Source organism: Marmota monax, unplaced genomic scaffold, assembly GCF_021218885.2.
Source record: "Marmota monax isolate L192 unplaced genomic scaffold, Marmota_monax_Labrador192_F-V1.1 WCK01_AAM20220418_F8-fsc00021, whole genome shotgun sequence".
In the NCBI taxonomy this organism is placed as follows: Eukaryota; Metazoa; Chordata; class Mammalia; order Rodentia; family Sciuridae; genus Marmota; species Marmota monax.
The window spans coordinates 25764045-25781579 of NW_026695228.1; the positions used below are offsets into that span (position 1 = coordinate 25764045).

The 17535-nt window shown below is 42.9% G+C and overlaps 1 protein-coding gene across 3 annotated transcripts; it reads right to left on the reverse strand.

Annotated features, from left to right (window-relative positions):
* Positions 1 to 1993: 1993 nt before the first annotated feature.
* On the reverse strand, positions 1994 to 16969 carry LOC124088081 (zinc finger protein 709). 3 transcript variants are annotated; one of them, XM_046437440.2, is made up of 5 exons: positions 16256 to 16411; positions 7337 to 7463; positions 7032 to 7143; positions 4723 to 6302; positions 1994 to 3035 (listed from the first exon to the last, which is right to left on the reverse strand). In XM_046437440.2, the coding sequence occupies exons 1-5, from the start codon at positions 16256 to 16258 to the stop codon at positions 2923 to 2925; spliced, it is 1935 nt and encodes a 644-aa protein (XP_046293396.1). In that variant the 5' UTR covers positions 16259 to 16411; the 3' UTR covers positions 1994 to 2922. The 3 variants fall into 3 exon arrangements, with proteins under 3 accessions (XP_046293396.1, XP_058432735.1, XP_046293395.1); XM_058576752.1 differs by lacking the exon at positions 16256 to 16411 and adding an exon at positions 16852 to 16969 and having other exon boundaries at positions 1994 to 6302; XM_046437439.2 differs by having other exon boundaries at positions 1994 to 6302.
* Between the last annotated feature and the right edge of the window lie 566 nt (positions 16970 to 17535).

Genomic DNA, 17535 nt, shown 5'->3' on the forward strand with positions numbered 1-17535 from the left:
CGCGGCCGTCAGAGAGCGCCCAGGACGGTGAACTGGACAGTGAAAAGGTGGAAAGGAAACGGGAGGCGAGAGAGGGCACCCCGGCTTAGCGGGGGCCACCAGCCGCAAGACCCGCTTGCCTTCTCCACGGCGGCTTCAGGCTGCGCCTCCAGACTCCACTGGACGAACAGCGGAAGGTGGGAAGGGCCCCAGTGCCCGTGATTTTTCTTGGTGGGAATGCAGTGGCTGGAGATGGACCAAACATGTAGGGCGAGCCTGAGAATGCGCGGGGAATCTAAGGTCCCGGCAGCCCTCAGACACGGAAACGGGGCTCGAAGGTGGGGGACTCTCGGTGTCAAAGTCCCAGGAAGCCGTCTGTGGATCTGGGGACCGTGTCCAAATACCACCAGGTCGGGTGAGGGACCAAGGACCTGATTCTGAAAGAATTTGAGGTACTTACTGCCATCTAAGGAGCCAGGGAGGATTTAGAAGTCAAGGCCTCTGTCCAGGCCTGAAAAAAATTGTGTCACACCCAGGAAGTGAAAGAAGCCCAATTAAAAAGGTTGCACATTATATGATTCTACTTATATGAAGTCTGAAAACCACAAAGTCATAGGAACGGAAACAGCAGTTGGTGAATTTTCTTGGATATGTTCACTATTTGCATTGTGGGGATGTTTTCAAAGGGTAGAGTGTATGTCAGGGCATCTCAGTTTAAATATGAGCAGTAAACTGGCTGTCAGTTATACACCAACAAAGCTGGGAAGCGAGCGAGCAATAAAGAAGATTCACCTGACACTTAGGAGCAACACACACACACACACACACACACACACACACGGGTCAAGGGTGGAGCTCATGTCTTTTATTTTTGGGGTTTGTTTTTTTGGAGACTGAACCCAGGGTCTCATGCGTTAGGCAAATGCTCTACCACTGAGCTACATTCTCAGCCTTTTTAATTTTGAAACAGGGTCTCACTTAAGACCCAGGCTGGCTCTGAAGTAGCTGGGACTGGGATCATGGGTGGGCTCCATAATGCCTGGCCTTTATTTTTTCCCTCCAATCTCATTTTTGGGGGCTGGGGATGTAGCTCGGTGGTAGAGCACTTGCCTGGCACGCTTGAAGCCCCGGTTCCATCCCCAGTACTGCCAAAAAAAAAAAAAAAACCCTAATTTTTGAAAACCTATTATATTCTTGTTCATTCGCTAGCTACCTCCTCCCTCAACTGCTGAGCTCGAGGAAGGCTGGGTTTTTCCTTAATTTACTACTCTCAGCCTGGCACATGAAGGGCACTGGTCAACCTCCAAACAAGAGAAAAGGTTCATACCATGATCTTGGCTTTGTCACTTTGGGCCTGTGGTGAAGCAGCACATCATGGTGGGGGACACAGTCACCTCATGCGGTCAGAATGCAAAGAGGAGCCAGGGTCCCAATAACCCTTCAAGGGCCTCCCATGACTCCCCACTTCCCTAAGGCTCTACCACTTCCCAATAGTGCCCAGGCGGGACATCAGGATCCAAATCGTAACTTAAAATCAATAAAACAGAAATGAACCAAAACGAAAACAGTATACCATGGGCTGAGGCTCAGGGCACAGCGCTTGTCCAATGTGTGAAATCTGGGCTTGATGGCGAGAGCTACAAAAAGCAAAACCAAGAAACACCCAACCACCGAAAGTGAGTTACCAAGGACAAGATTTTACTTCCTCAAAACATCCAAAAGAAATGTCTTACTTCTGTGAATATTAATCAATCCACATAACACAAGTACAAATCCTGTAAGAAATTTTGAGCACCTTTACTTAAAAAAAAAAAAAAAAAAAAATCACATGGTCCCCTTGGCTACTGATCATGCCACAATGTGTTACACTCCTTCTTGAAACAGGGGTGATACTTGTGTTTGTCAGTTAAGAGAGCACCTACAAAACCATGATTTGACATTATGATAAAAACTCCAACAATATATGCAATAAAAGTGAAATTCATGTGAGAAAAAAAATGCTTGAAGCTGTATATACATGGTAACACATCATAAAGTTTAATGAATAACTTGGCAAAACTAAAAGTTGGCCTGATCCACAATGGCGATGGGATATTTAATATATCTTAGTAAATAAAAGAGACAATATTTGTTAGCATACAAGTTGCTTGAACATATTCAACATTATTAAGAGAAATGTACAGAAATTCTCCTTGGGGAAAAAATTTCAATATTTTTAATCACAGAGAATAAAATGTAACTAAAAATGAACAGAATGATATATTCAGCTGTGAGGAAGAGGAAGACCTCCCTCCAGGCTCAGATGGAAGTAGCCAAGTGCTCTACCACAGAGCACTGCACAATGCAATAAAGCTTTTTTTTTATTTTTGGTGGCTGGGGATTTGAACCCAAGGCCTCAGCATGCTGGGCAGTGCTCTACCACTGAGCTACACCACCAGCCCCTCAACTAGTTATTTCTTTGGCATCACTGTAGCTGCCATGCAATCAGGAACACAGTAACTGGCACTGAAAACGGACATTAACTATACAAATTAGATCTTATATCAATTCAACCCATAGAGGGGAGTCAGAGTATTTCCAAGAATGACTGTCTAAACTGGCTGCCTGACAGACACATTAGGGTTTGGGGGAAAATTCCAACTGAGATATCTCATGTGGAACTGGAACAAAAATTTACAAGAAACTTCACAACTCAGAACAGGGAATCCAACTTATTTTTTTTCAGTTGTAGATGACACAATACCTTTATACATGGCGCTGAGGATGGAACCCAGAGCCTCACACATACTAGGCAAAAGACGTGTGACTTCAAAATCTGATAAATGCCTCTTCACTTCTTTCCAATTCTCATCCAAGTTTAGACTACTGCCAACTTCTAACAAGGCACCATAAGGGGACTACATTCTGGGAAATCTACTTCCCACCATTACCAACAAAGTCATATCACAGTCCAACACTGGCACTACTAAATGCTTTGCCACATTGTTTACATTCATAGGGCTTCTCTCCTGTGTGAGTCCTTTCATGCATTTGCAGGTAATAGGAAGGACTGATGGCTTTCCCACACTTTTATTGTTCAATCACTGGTCTCTGTCACTCAAAGTGAACTATCCAAATAACAGCCAGAAATAACAAACAGTAAAAGGCAAAAGATGAAAATAAGAATCAACATGAGATTATGATAAAAACTTTACATACTTAAAAATTGATGGCAACTCCTTATTACCCAAGAAAATAAAATAAAATTCTATGCACGTTTTTTACAAAGCAGTTTCCCCCATAAGAAATGGAAGAATATAGAGATGGAGGAGACAGAGCTATAACCCGCCATGTGACCAGTAAGAAATTCCAACAGTTAACAAGTGTTTTAAGTGACCTACTAAACATAAAATTTAAAAGTACATAAAAAGCAAACTTCTCTGTATATTAGAAACATTTCAATTTACCCATGAACCCTAGAATTAAAAATAGTAAAAATTTTATTAAGTAACTTAAAAACACTACCTATTAAACTCTTTTACTGTTGCTTTAAAAGTACTTATGAAAATTATCAAGCCTTAATGATTCTTTGTGGAAATTAGTAAAAATTCAAACTCTAGAGCTATATTAAAAATGAGCTATCAGCTGGGTGCAGTAGTGCACACCTATAATCCCAGCAGCTTGGGAGGCTAAAGCAGGAGGATCATGAGTTCAAAGCCAGCCTCAGCAATGGTGAGGCACTAAGCAACTCAGTGAGACTCTGTCTCTAAATAAAATACAAAATAGGGCTGAGAATGTGGCTCAGTGGTTGAGGTCCCCCAAGTTCAATCTCCAGTACCCTTCTTCAAAAAAAAGAATGAGCTATTAATAAAGAAAATCAATTTAAGCTGGGAGCAGTGCCCATGCCTATTAATCCCAGCAATTCAGGAGGCTGAGGCAGGAGGACCACAAATTCAAGATCAGCCTTGGTAACTTAGCAAGACCCTGTCTTAAAATCTTAAAAAGGGTTGGGAATGCAGCTCAGTGGCAGCGCACTCCTGGGTTCAGCCCCCATTTATGTATTAAACAAAAGGAAAAAAAGAGGAAGGCAGGTGAGAAAATCAGTTTACAACTTTAATAACATTTCCTTCAGGACGTGTATTTTCTGGAGCATTATATGTGTATTAATTTGCATCAGGCTTTGCATATTATTTCAATATGTATGTTTTCTCTAAATTGGAAGCTTCTATAAGGCTTTCAAAGTAACTGTCAAAATTGAAAACATTCTTCTTGTTTTTCACACTTTCAAGTCTTCAATGCAGTGTTCATTATTTCTCTCCACCTTTGCCTGAGTACTGACCAGGGGTCATGGGGCTGGTCAGCAGCTCTAACATGCCAAGCTCCACTCAAGCCCCAGTGTGCATTTTACATGTCCCTTAAGATGAGCCAACCGAGGGCTTTGCCCACTGCTGACTTTCCACTGCTTGCATCTCTCCTCCATGCATTCTCTCATGGCTTTGAAGTGAAGTGGGACATCAAAAGGCACCTGAACCTTCAGCATATTAGAGTTGCTCACCAGTGGGTGTTCTCAATGTGCTCTCCCCCTCAACCAAAGCTTTCCCACATTCCTTACATAGGGTTTCTCTCCAGTATGCGTTCTTTCCTGTTTTGAAAGGGATTGTGACAAATGAAGGCTTTCCCATACTCACGGTATTTGGGCAGTTTTTCTTTCAGTAAGAGTTCTTTCATGAATTCTATTATGTATCTGAAGGGTACTAGAGCGACTGAAGGCTTTACCACATTTTAGACACTCATAGGGTCTTTCTCCAGTGTGCGTCCTTTTGTGTTTTTGAAAGGTGCTAGAACAACTAAATGCTTTTCCACATTCTTGACATACATAGGGTTTCTCTCCAGTGTGCGTTCTTCTATGTATTTGAAAGGAACTGGAACAACCAAAGACTTTCCCACATTCTTGACATTCGTAGGGTTTCTCTTTGGTGTGAGTTCTTGCATGTATTTGAAAGACACTGGAGCGGCTGAAGGCTTTACCACACTTTGTACATTCATAGGGTTTTTCTCCAGTGTGAATCCTTTGATGTCTTTGAAAAGAGCTGTGGCAACTGAAGGCTTTCCCACATTCTTTACACTGATAGGGTTTCTCTCCAGTGTGAGTTCTTTTATGTATTCCAAAGGAACTGGAACTGCTAAATGCTTTGCCACATTGTTTACATTCATAGGGCTTCTCTCCTGTGTGAATCCGTTCATGCATTTGCAGGTAACAGGAACGACTGAAGGCTTTCCCACACTTTTTACACTCAAAGGGTTTCTCTCCAGTGTGAGTTTTTTCATGTCTTTGAAAGGAACTTGGACAATTGAAAGATTTCCCACACTCCTTACATTCATAGGGTCTCTCTCCAGTGTGAGTTCTTTCATGGATTCGAAAGGAACTGGGATTGCTTAAGGTTTTCCCACATTGTTTACACTGATAGACTTTCTCTCCAGTGTGTAGTTTTTCATGTATTTGAAATGAAACAAGACTAATGAATGCTTTTCCACAGTCCTTACATTTATAAGGCCCATCTCCAGTATGCCTTATCATATGCCTCTGAAAGGTTGAGAGAGAAACAAAGGTTTTCCCACATTCCTTACATTCACAGCCTGTGTTTGTTCTGGTGTGAGTTTTTTCATGTATTCGAACAGAACTAGAACGAGCAAAAGCTTTACCACACTGTTTACACTCAAAGGGTTTTTCTCCAGTGTGCGTTCTTTTATGTCTTCGAAAATCACTGGGACATCTGAAGGCTTTCCCACATTCCTTACATTCATAGGGTTTCTCTCCAGTGTGAATCCTCTTATGTATTTGGAAGGACTTGGCAGTACTTAGCCCTTTACCACATTGCTTACATTGATAAGGTTTCTTTTCAGGGTGAGTTTTTTCATGTATCTGACATAAATTAGTAGAATAAAAGGCTTTCCCACATACTTTACATTTACATTCATGAGGTTCCGCTTCAGTGTGTGTTATCCTGTGTCTTTGAAAGCTTGCAAGAGAAATAAAGACTTTTCCACATTCCTTACATTCATAACGTTTCTCTCTAGTGTGATGATAACCGTTGGCTTTTGCACACTGCTTATCTTGATGTGTCTCCTTTTCACCGTGATGGTCATGGGTTTTTTGTCCGGTGTGAGCTTTTGGGTGCTTACTAAGGGACGAATGACTTGTGGTCCCCTCTCCACATGTGGTGCTATCATAGGGTTCAACTCCACTTGTTTTCTCAGTCAGATTAAGATCTAGAATCTGGCTGGCGGTTTCTTCATTCTGACTACCTTCTTCACTTTCACAGAGTCTCTCTACCAGATGACTTCTGCAAAAAAGGAAAAGCATTGACTGTTTCTTATAATTTTATATTTGTTAATATGAATCACACTTGTCTATTATTGGGGAAATAAGGGTTTTATTCACTCTCAAAATTGCTTGAGCATGAACTGATCAAATGCTCTGCGAGGCCTGGGCATGGTGGCGCACACCTGAAATCCCAGCAGCTTGGGAGGCTGCGGCAGAAGGATTGTGAGTTCAAAGCCAGCTTCAGCAAGTTAGCGAGACCCTATGCAACTCAGTGAGACCCTGTTTCTAAATAAAATGTAAAAAAGGGCTGAGTGCTCCTGGATTGTTCAATCCCTGGTGTGGGGGGAGGGGAGCTCTGCAAGGGGGTTTGATCATAGCTATTATCAAAACAGTAATATTCACAGATGGGAATTTTTAATATACGGCGAAATGTAGTGAACTATGAACTACGTAATATATAAGTACGTGGATTTTGAAGGATAAAAAAACTTAAAATGGGTTTATTTGTTCTGTTTCTTTGTTTTTATATTTTCATGAGCCTGGGCATACTGGTTTACGCCTGTAATCCCAGCTACTCTGGAGGTTGAAGCAGGAAGACTGCCTGAACCCACAAGTTCAAAAACAGCCTGGGTAACCTGGTGACACCCTGTCTCAACAACAAAGTTTTAATAAAAACTAAAAACAAAATTTTAAAACATGCTATAAATTCTCTCTAGGGACACTGCTTTCTCTTATGAGCACAAAGTACCTTAGGTTTCTCTCATTTGTACGGTTGTTCTTCAGTATGAATTCTTTCAAGTATTTAGAAAAACTTGAATTTTTGCATTGATCTTCAATATGTTGGTCTTTCCATTTTATTCCTAAAATGTAGATCCAGAAAATCATTATGAATTTAATAAAATATTTAGAAAATTTATGGCACAATGAGATCCTGCTGACTTATTTTATTCACCAAAGCATTCCCTTTCCATATTCTAAACCTCTGAACAGCACTGATGATAAAGAAACACCTGTTCTTTAAATGACTAAGGGCAGGAATGTTTTTACACTTACCTACAAAGGCCAGGTTCCTGAAGGTTTCCCTCATCACATCTCTGTATAGATTCTTCTGGGAAAGATCCAACAAAGCCCACTCCTCCTGAGTGAAGTTCACAGCCACATCCTCAAAGGTCACTGGGTCCTAAAACATCCCACATGTATGTAAAGGAGGATTCGTAAGTTCACGATTCTGGTCTCCAAACATTTATTCTATAACTTGGTCATCAGACTCTTGCTCTCTGCCGACATTCATATCCTTCCACGTAGCAACTGAGATGACAAATGAATTATCCACAGGGCAACAGCAGAATAGGAACACTACCTTATCCAGATGTGGGCACAGGGGATGGAGGAAGTCTGAGGTTTACAAGTTGTCAGTAGGTCTGGTGGTGTGGCTGGGTGGTAGAATGCTTGCTTAGCAAACCCAAGATCCTGGGCTCCACCCAAGGCACCACAAAAATAAATAAATAAATAAATAGCCAACTAATATCAAAAACTGAAGTCAGGTAATTCTCAGTTCCACTGTGGCAATGTAAGGACACAGAAGGCAACACTCACCTCCAGAGAATAAGAAAGCACATGAACTAAAAATTAGCAACTCTTCTTACATCCATCAGAGAAATGTGTTTACAGGAAAACTGATGCCCCAAATGGAGAGACAAAGACAAAAGCCCATAAAGTGCAACTTACTAGAGCAGAAACCTGTGTGAAGAGCAGTTACCAGAGTAGGGAAAACTAAACTATCACTGGTGTACTACTAAAAGCTGAGGAGGACAAGCTTCAGAGGGAAAAAAAAAAAATAATGATAATGATGGGGACCAATCTTGGAATGGACTTTCCCATTTCTTTTTACCTCCAGAAACCCTACCAGGTGTCCCCAGTGAAGATCAGGGAAAAATCACTGCTTGCTTTCATAGGGGAGGGAAACGTAGCCATTCTGAAAGATGCCCAAGGAATTGTGTCTGTTTTCCTAAGCCCTTTCTTCAAGAGAAACTATAGGACTGGGAATATAGCTCAATAGCAGAGCACACAGCAAAAACAAAGAAACAGGAAAAACTATAGCCATCCCTCAGTATCCACTGTGGATCACTTCCAGGACCACTGCCCCCCATGCTAAAATATCCCTTATACGAAATGGCATAGTGCTTGCCTTTAAAGCCTTTAATAGGCTTTAAATGATCTCCAGATGACTTACCGACTACAATGTATACTATGTAAATAGCTGTTCTACTGTAGTTGACCTCCAGAAAACCTACCAGGATGTTCAGAAAACAATGACAATCAATCAATCAGTACAGACAGGTTTTCCACCCTTCCTTGTTTGAATGTGCAGGCACAGAACTCACAGACATTGAGGGCTGAATGTATGTCCCAAAAGCCTAACAGAGATGTAACCAGGGCCAAACTTCTGGGAAAAGGGAAGTACCCAATTCCCTCTAACTTTCCTGCAGCAACAAAGGCAAGTGGAAGACCTAGAAGTACTTAAGAAAGTCACAACCCAGGAACACAGGCTTCCTAAAAATGAGGCCAAATCCTAGGTCCGTGGAATGCGCTGCCTCCTCCCACACCATCCCACTACAGCAACAAGCTCCTGTACAGCAGCGGAACACAAATGAAAGAAATGCACACCTCACGGCCTATATGCAAAGTCTCCTGGGGTACAGTAACAAATTGGATTACACCAATAAGTAGACTAATTTCTAGAAACAGAAATAATCTGAGACTACCTACATCTAATAAGGACTACCTACATCTAATCAAAACCCTGTGCTATGATTCAAATGTTTGTGTCCCCTTCCGTAATTTATGGTGAAACAAACCCCAAAACAGCAGTGGGACCTTTAGCAAGCAATTAGACCACAAGGACTGTGGCTTCCTGAGGGAGGGATTAGCCCCTATGAGATGGCCGGAAAGAGCCAAGCAGGTGCTTTGCCTTCTGCCTTTCACCCTATGAGGACACAGCAACAAGGTACCACCTTGGGAGCACAGACAAGGCTTTCAATAAACACCTCACTGACTAGCTTCTCATCCTGGACTTCCCAGCCTCCAGAACTGTCAAAAATAAATTTCTGTTATTTATTTAATATTTTTGGTGCCAGGGGTTGAACTTAGGGTCACTTAACCACTGAGCCACATCCCCAGCCCTATTTTGTGTTTTTGCTGAGGCTGGCTTTGAACTCATGATCTCCTTGCCTCAGCCTCCTGAGCTGCTGGGATTACAGGTAAGCCCCACTGTGCCCAGCAATCTCTGTTATTTATAAATTATCCAGTTTCCAGTAGAGTAGAGGAAGGGGAACAGGTGGGAGGGAGGAAGGAAGGGAAGCACTGGGGACTGAAATAGAGAAAATTAAATTCCACACATGTATGAGATGTGAAAATGGACCCACTATTGTGCATAACTGTAATGCACTAATAAAAGCATTTTAAAAAATAAATCTGCCCCAATAATAAAGACTAAGACTTTATAAGAAAAAAAAAAAGTGCAGAGAAGCATGCCTTATGAATACTGGCACAAATAACCTCAAATACTCAAAGATGTGAAAATCAAAACAGTGCAGTGGCATAAAAACAGAGTATGGACCAAAGGAAAGGAAAGCCCAGAAGACACCCTTACATAGCCAGTAAAATGGGTTTTGACACAGGGACCAAGATCATTCAATAGGAAAAGGACAGTCTTTTCAAAAATGGGGTGCTGAGAAAACTAGGCATCCACATGTAAAAGAATGAAACTATACCATACACAAAAGTGAAATCAAAATGGATCAAAGACCCAGTACCCACCCCCCAAAATCAATAAACTGATGAACTCATAGCCAGGCTAACAAAGAAAAAAAGAAGCAGCATTGCCATTAATCCCACAGACATTAAAAAGACTATAAAAGGTCTTCCTGACCTTTTAAAAGTACTTCTAAGCCTTCCTATGGCTGGGCGTAGTAGCGCATGCCTGTAATCCCAGCATCTCAGGAGGCTAAGGCAAGAGAATCGCAAGTTCAAATCCAGCCTCAGCAACAGCAAGACCCGTCTCAAAGTTTTAAAAAAGGGCTGGGAATGTAACGTGCCCCTAGGGAAGGAAGGAAGGGAGGGAGGGAGGGAGGAAGGAAGGAAGGAAGGAAGGAAGGAAGGAAGGAAGGAAGGAAGGAAGGAAGGAAGAAAAGGTGGGGCAATACTGTGAATAACTCCATTTCTAAAAATTGGAAACTTGGATAAAATGGACCAACTTCTTGAAGGATACAATCTTCAGGCACACAGAGATATATAAACAAAATGAACCAAACTACATGAATTTAAGAAATTCAATCAATACCTAATAACTATTCAAAAGATGAAGACAAGGCTTAGATGGTCTCACTGGTGAATTCCGCCAAACACTTAAGAAAGAAATAACATCAGTTCTCGATAATCTCTTCCAAAGTTATTAACATACCCAAATGGTAATAGCAGATGAGACATGACCAAAAAAGAAAACCTCAGAGCCGACCTCTCATAAACATGGACATAGAAATCCTCAACAAATACCAGCAAACTGAATCTAACAACACCCCAAAAGAATTATATACCACAATCAAATAAATCATTATGGGTATGCAAGGCTGATTAAACACTGTCTAGGCACAAAATCCAAAGAACAAATATAAAACTACTAGAAATTATAAGAAATTTTAGCAAAGTTGTACAACATCAGATTAACATACAAAAGTCGATAGTTTTCCTCTCCCTCTTCCTCCCACTTCCTGGTGCTAGGGATGGAATCCAGGCCATCGTGCATGTTGGGCAAACCCTCTCTGCCACCAAGCTACTTCCTCAATCCAAAAGTTCCTTCTCAATACTACTGCACAAAGGATATAAACACCCAAACCACAGCCAACATGTATCAATCTGATACCATCTCCATGAAATTCTAAATAAGATCTATACACATGATCTAAATATATGAAGAGGTATTCCAAGTTCATTGACAGGAAGTCACAACATTGGTAGGATCTCAGTTCTCCCGACTTTGGACTAGATTCAACACTATCTCAATTAGGATTATTCTAGCAAGTTATGAAGAAAACAAAACAAAACTAGAGTCAGTTTTTAGAAAACTAGAATCAAAGGCTAAGCGGGGAGCTCAGTGGGAGAACACTTGCCTAGTATGTGTGAGGCCTGGATTTGGTCCCCAACAGAGAAGGGTTGAAGGGTTGGGGAGGAACAATAGAAAACTAGAACCACTTTTAAACTTTAGAATCAAAGTTCATTTGAAAAGGTAAAAGATCCAAAATGACCAACACAATATACTTGAGAATAAAGTTGTATTGACAACCCGATGTCAAAATCACCATGAAGGGGCTGGGGTTGTGGCTCAGTAGTAGAGTGCACACACAAGGCACTGGGTTCCACCCTCAGCACCACATAAATAAAATAAAATAATAAAGAAAAAATTACCATAACAGCAATCAAGCAGTATAGTATTTGTAAAAGATGAGACCTTCAGATCAACAAGACAGACAGACCAGGACAGAAAGGGAGCCCAGGAATAAAACCACAGTATGCAGCCAACTGATATGTGCCAAAGGGGCCAAAACAGTTCAATGGAGATGGTAAAAAACTGAGGCTGATTCCAAAAATGATGTGGAAAACCTGGGATACCATATCCATAAAAATGGATTAGAGACAGACCTTACAACTTCATCGAGATTAACTGAAAATGGATCAGAAGCCTAAACGTAAAATGCAAACATGAGAATTCCAATAGGACACAAAATAGAGGAAACTGTAGATGACCATGGATTTGAGAACGAAATTTCAGAGAGGACACCAAAAGCATCAACCATGAATGAGTAAATTCTTAAATTGGACCTCATTAAGTAAAATTTTCTGTGTTGCCAGAGGCACTGTCAAAAGAATGAAAATAAAAACCACAGGCTAGGACACAATGTCTGCAAAACAAGACCCGTATAAGAAAACAAGCAACCAGAGCTGGATAAGGTGCTAAATGCCTGCAGTCCCAGCTGAAGTGGAAGGATCACTTGAGCCCAGGAATTCAAAACCAGCCTGGGGTAACATAGAAGGGGGACCCCCGTCTCAAAAACCAACCAAACAAACAAAAAAATGCTCAGACACAGCCCCAGCTAACTGGGGTTCTAATGCAGAAGAATCACTTTAGTTCAAGAGTTTAAGGCCAACCTCAGCAACTTAGCAAATAAGTATATGAAGGGTGCTCAACATTATATGCTATTAGGTAAGTGCAAATCAAAAAGCAATAATGTACTATCATATACCTAGTGAGGTGCTAAATCCAAAATACTGTCAACAAGTGCTGACAAAACATACAGCACTGACTCTTACTGTTGGTGTGAATGGAAAATAATGCAGCTATTTTGGAAGACAGTGTGACAGGCTCTTACAGAGATAAACATGGTTTAACTAGACTATTCAGTAATCACACACCTAGTTATTTACCCAAATGAACCCAAAACATAGGTTCACACACACCTCTTCACACAAACATTAATAGCAACCTTCTTTGTAATTCTAGAAGCAACTAATACATACCTTTCAATAGGTTAATGTATAAACAGTAGTACATCTATATGAAGAATAATATTCAGTGATTGAAAAACTAAGTATTGGGCTAGGGTTGTGGCTCAGTGGTGGAGCGCTTGCCTAGCACACATGAGGCACTAGGTTTGATCCCCAGCACCACATTAAAAAAAAAAAAAAAACCAAATAGACAAAATAAAGGTATTGTGTCCATCTATAACTAAAATCATTTTTTAAAAAGATGAGTATCAGGTTACAAACTCAGAGGGACTTAAATGCTTATTGCTAACTGAAAGAAGACAATCTAAAACACTTGCCTAACAGCAGATTCCAAGTATAGGACCATAGAGACGTTAAAAAAAAAAGGTGGGGAAGGGGGTGCTGGGAATATAGCTCAGTTGATAAGAATGCTTGCCTTGCACACACAAGGCTCTGGGTTCAATCCCCACCACCACACACACACACACACACACACATACACACACACATACACACACACAATCAGTGGTTGCCAGGGTATTTATTGGGGGAGGGAGGAGGGGTAATGGAGGAAGGGAAAGGTGATAAATAGGTGGAGCACAGGGAATTCATTTTTAGGACAGTTAAGTTATATGGTACTGATGGTGGATACATGACACATACATTGTCAAAACGTATAGAACTAAACAAAGCAAGGAGTCAATCCTAATGTAAAGTATGGATTTGAGTGAATAATAATGATGTTAATTCTCAACATCATCACACATATTAATTCATAACAAATACACTATACATATACAAGATGTTAAAAACAGGGGAAACTGGGACCAGGGTTGTGGCTCAGTGGTAGAGCTCTTGCCTATCATGTGTAAAGCACTGGGTTTGATCCTCAGCACTACATAACCACTAAAAAATATTAAAATGACCACTAAAAAACATTAATACAGGGGCTGGGGCTGTGGCTCAGTGGTAGAGTGCTCACCTAGCACGCGAGGCCTGGGTTCAATCCTCAGCACCACGTAAAAATAAATAAATAAAACAAAGGTATTGTGTCCAACTGTAACTAAAAAAATAAATATTAAAAAACCATTAATATAACAACTAAAAAATATTAAAAATGAAACAGGGGAAATAACTAGCTATGAAGAAAGTCTTATTTGCTCAATTTTTCTGTAAATTTTAAAAAGCTCTGAAAAATAAAGGTCTAATAAATAAACTAAGCCATCATCCCATGAAAAGCCTAACTCTGTAAAAAAGAAACCTGACACATACTATTATACAGAGGATATTATAATTTGCATAAAATATGCAAAAATAAGATATTGAAAAAGAAATGCATACACAGGTTATAAAACCGGCAAGATAAACAAGGAGATTATCTAAGAATTTAAAAGACTGGCTCCATCTAGAGAGAGATGAGATGATGCAGCCTTCAGGAGTCATTCCAAGTGGGCATGTGGTGTGAAGGCATTTTCCAAGTCTCAGTATGGCTGCAATTACACAGATGTTCCCTTTTTGGTGGTGATTGGGGTGGGGGGTTAACTGGAGACTGAACCCAGGTATACTCTACCACTGAGATACATCCATGGCCCTTTTTATTTTATTTTATTTTATTTACATTTGAGACAGTGTCTTGCTTGGTTGCTGAGGCTGGCTTTGAACTTTCAATCATCCTGCCTCAGCCTCCTGAATCACTGGAATTACAGGCATGCACCATAGTGCCCCACAGCTGTTCTCTTTTGATGTTTCTATTGACTATGTAATTGTTTTATATATAGATTCATATTTAATATTTTTAGAAAGCTCCCAGAATATAAATAAGTCCCAGTGGCGGGTATGGGCAGTCTGAAACACCTGCAGAGGAGACTCCCAATAAGAACCAATGACTTCACATTATAAGTTTGCAATTGACCCTGGACCTCTGATTCCCAGCCAAGGCTACTCACTCACTTTAAGAAGGGGGTTTGGGGGGACACTGTTTGAAGAATCCAGCAAAATCACCCCAACTCAGCATTTTAATGGATGAGAGATGGATGCATATAAATAATTTATATCACAGCAATAAAGCACAAGTGTCTCTACGTGAAGGATATGGAAAATAACAACCCCCAAGAAAAAGGGGGATACCACTGAAATGCTCCATGTTCACCCTGCCAAAAGACCTGCCCTGGTGTGCCCGAAGTACATTCTTTTCAGGTTCTTGCAGCACTTCCCTGGGGTGGGCTTTCCTTGATCTCTTGAGGCAGTTTTTCTCCCTTCACCATCCTAAGGTATCCCAAAAAGCAGTAAAAAATCCTGTCCTGTCGCCTCAATACCAGCAAATTGACTGGCTGATCACCACTGGTTCTCTAAGGAATGGAACCTAGGACTGGGAAGAAAGAAAAGTTGACTGTCCCAAGCAGTTAGATATTTAGATGAGGAAGGCTGCTCCTCTGAGAGGCCCCACCCCCTGCACCTCACACTGGCTGTGGAAGGAGCTAGCATTCGCTAAGCATCCCAAGAGACATGGCTGCGGGGATCCTGGGTCTATCCGAGAGACAGTTCAAAAAACCCAAAAATAGGGAAAAACAGGAGGGTGAGCTGAGGCCACATCACCTGTAACGTTTCCTAGAGTGACCTCAATTCGAAGTCAGCCTGCTTCAAGTTAAACTGGGTGCACGTATAATATCTAACAACAAATCCCGTCAGTACGTGCAACTATGATGCACCAGTAAAAACCACGGAAAAGGAAAAAGACATCCTACTTAGGAGGGAAGAGGAGGGGCACAGGACATTTTCCCCCTTCACCTTAGGGCCGGGTGGTTGTTCCCTGCTTAACTTTCAAGTGAAAAGTCCACAAACTGGGGTTACCACAGCTCAGGGGTGGAGCGCTTGCGAGGCATGCGCGAGGCCCTGGGCTCCATCCCCAGCACTGCAAACAAACAAAAAACCCGCGCGCACTGGACACTGAGAAAAGGCCGTCCGAGGGTTGATAACGGTGGGAACCGGGGAGGGGCTGGGTGTGCGAACACCGGGAAGGACCGCGAAGTTGAGGGATCCTCGGCCTAGGAAGGGCGAGGCGGCGAGCAGGACGGTGCGTCCTTTCCGTTGAGGAGAACGGAGGGCCAGGGCCTCGGGACCCTCGCCCCACGCGCAGCCGGGGTCCCCGCGACCCTCCCGCAGGGACCGCACAGGCTGAGAGCCGAGGAGCTGCCCAGAGAGGGCTCCGCGCCGGGCCGGGTCGCCAAGGAGGGACGCGACGAAGCTCCGGGGTCGCGGCTGCCCGCCCGCCCCGCCCCCCACCCCGAGGGCCCGAGGGAACGGAGGGCGGAGAGGCCAGCGGTCGCCTCGGCCACAGACCGCGGAGCTGCCGCGGGAGGCCGGCCCGACCGGGTCCCGCGCGCCCACAGCCGCCCCCGCGCCGCGTCTCCGGACGCCCGGCCCCGCGCTCACCATTTCTCGGCCTCTAGGGTGTCCCGACGTCCTCCCCACAGCTCCGGCGCAGGCCACAGGCAAAGTGACCACGCAGCACCGCTCCGGGTCCTCAAGGGCAACCGGAAGGTGTAGGGACGTCCCCCTACTTCCCCTGGCGTCCCCCTACTTCCCCTGGCGTCCCTCCGCGGGCCTCTCCTGCGACGTGCCTGATTGGCCGAGACCCTCCCTCTTCTGAATGAATGACAGCGACGAGGGACGCCACGTAGCTGGCGGAGTGGGCTTCCCGCGGTGGGCCCGAGCTGGACCCTGCCAGCCGCGGTCGGCTCAGTCAGAACGCGTTCCCGGCGCCAGGCCCCCGCGCTAGGCCCCCGCTGGCGCCTTCCCCCAGCTCCCGCGGACCGGGACGCGCTGTGCGCAGAGAATTCGACTCCTTTTTCCCAGGGGAGGACGCCCCTTCCAGTGTAAGAGGGGCGCCCAGATCAGCGGGCTCCAGTGTGCCCCGAGGGTCTGAGGCTTGGCATGAGTCCCTGAGGCCTTTTAGAGCTCTTCTGTTTAAAACGAACACAGACATTTCAAAGAGAATTATCAAGCCAGATAGGTGCGATGGCACACACCTGTCCTCCCAGCGACTCCGGAGGTTGACGCAGGATTGCAGGTTCGAAGCCAGTCCGGGCAAATTAGGAAGACCTTGTCTCAAAATAAAATAGAAGGGCAGGGGATGTAGAACATCACAGCCCTAGATTGGGTGCAGTAACTCTTTTCCATCAACAAGCTGTGTGTTCCTGTTACAAAGCCTGAAGCATGCGGGGCTGGGGATGTGGCTCAAGCGGTAGCGCACTCGCCTGGCATGCATAGGAGCCCCAGGTTCGATCCTCAGCATCACATACAAGAAACAAAGATGTTGTGTCTGCCGAAAGCTAAAAAATATATATTAAAAAATTCTCTCTCTCTCTCTCTCTCTCTCTCTCTCTCTCTCTCTCTCTCTATATATATATATATATATATATATATATATATATATATCGATAGATAGATAGATAGATAGATAGATAAAAGTCTGAAGCATGCAATTTTTTTTTTTTTTTAAACCCAGGGACTCACGCATTTAAAGCAAGCACTCTACCACTAAGCTGTAGTCCCAACCTTGGAAGGCAATTTCTTATTGATAATTTTTGAAGGTGCTCCTAGTGAACTTTGAAATGTAAATGTATGCTATCCCTAAGGCAAACTGAATACCTATTTCACTGATATAAGAAAAAAATAAAAAGCTATGTAAACTTTGGATGTACATTGAAACT

Bases quoted from the DNA above. Each gene is read 5' to 3' on its own strand.
- LOC124088081 (XM_046437440.2), bottom strand. The intron at 7,144-7,336 runs GTAAGTGTAAAA...TCTACATTTTAG, and splicing joins CAGGAACCTGGCCTTTGTAG to GAATAAAATGGAAAGACCAA. The intron at 6,303-7,031 runs GTACTTTGTGCT...CCTTTTTTGCAG, and splicing joins ACAAATGAGAGAAACCTAAG to AAGTCATCTGGTAGAGAGAC.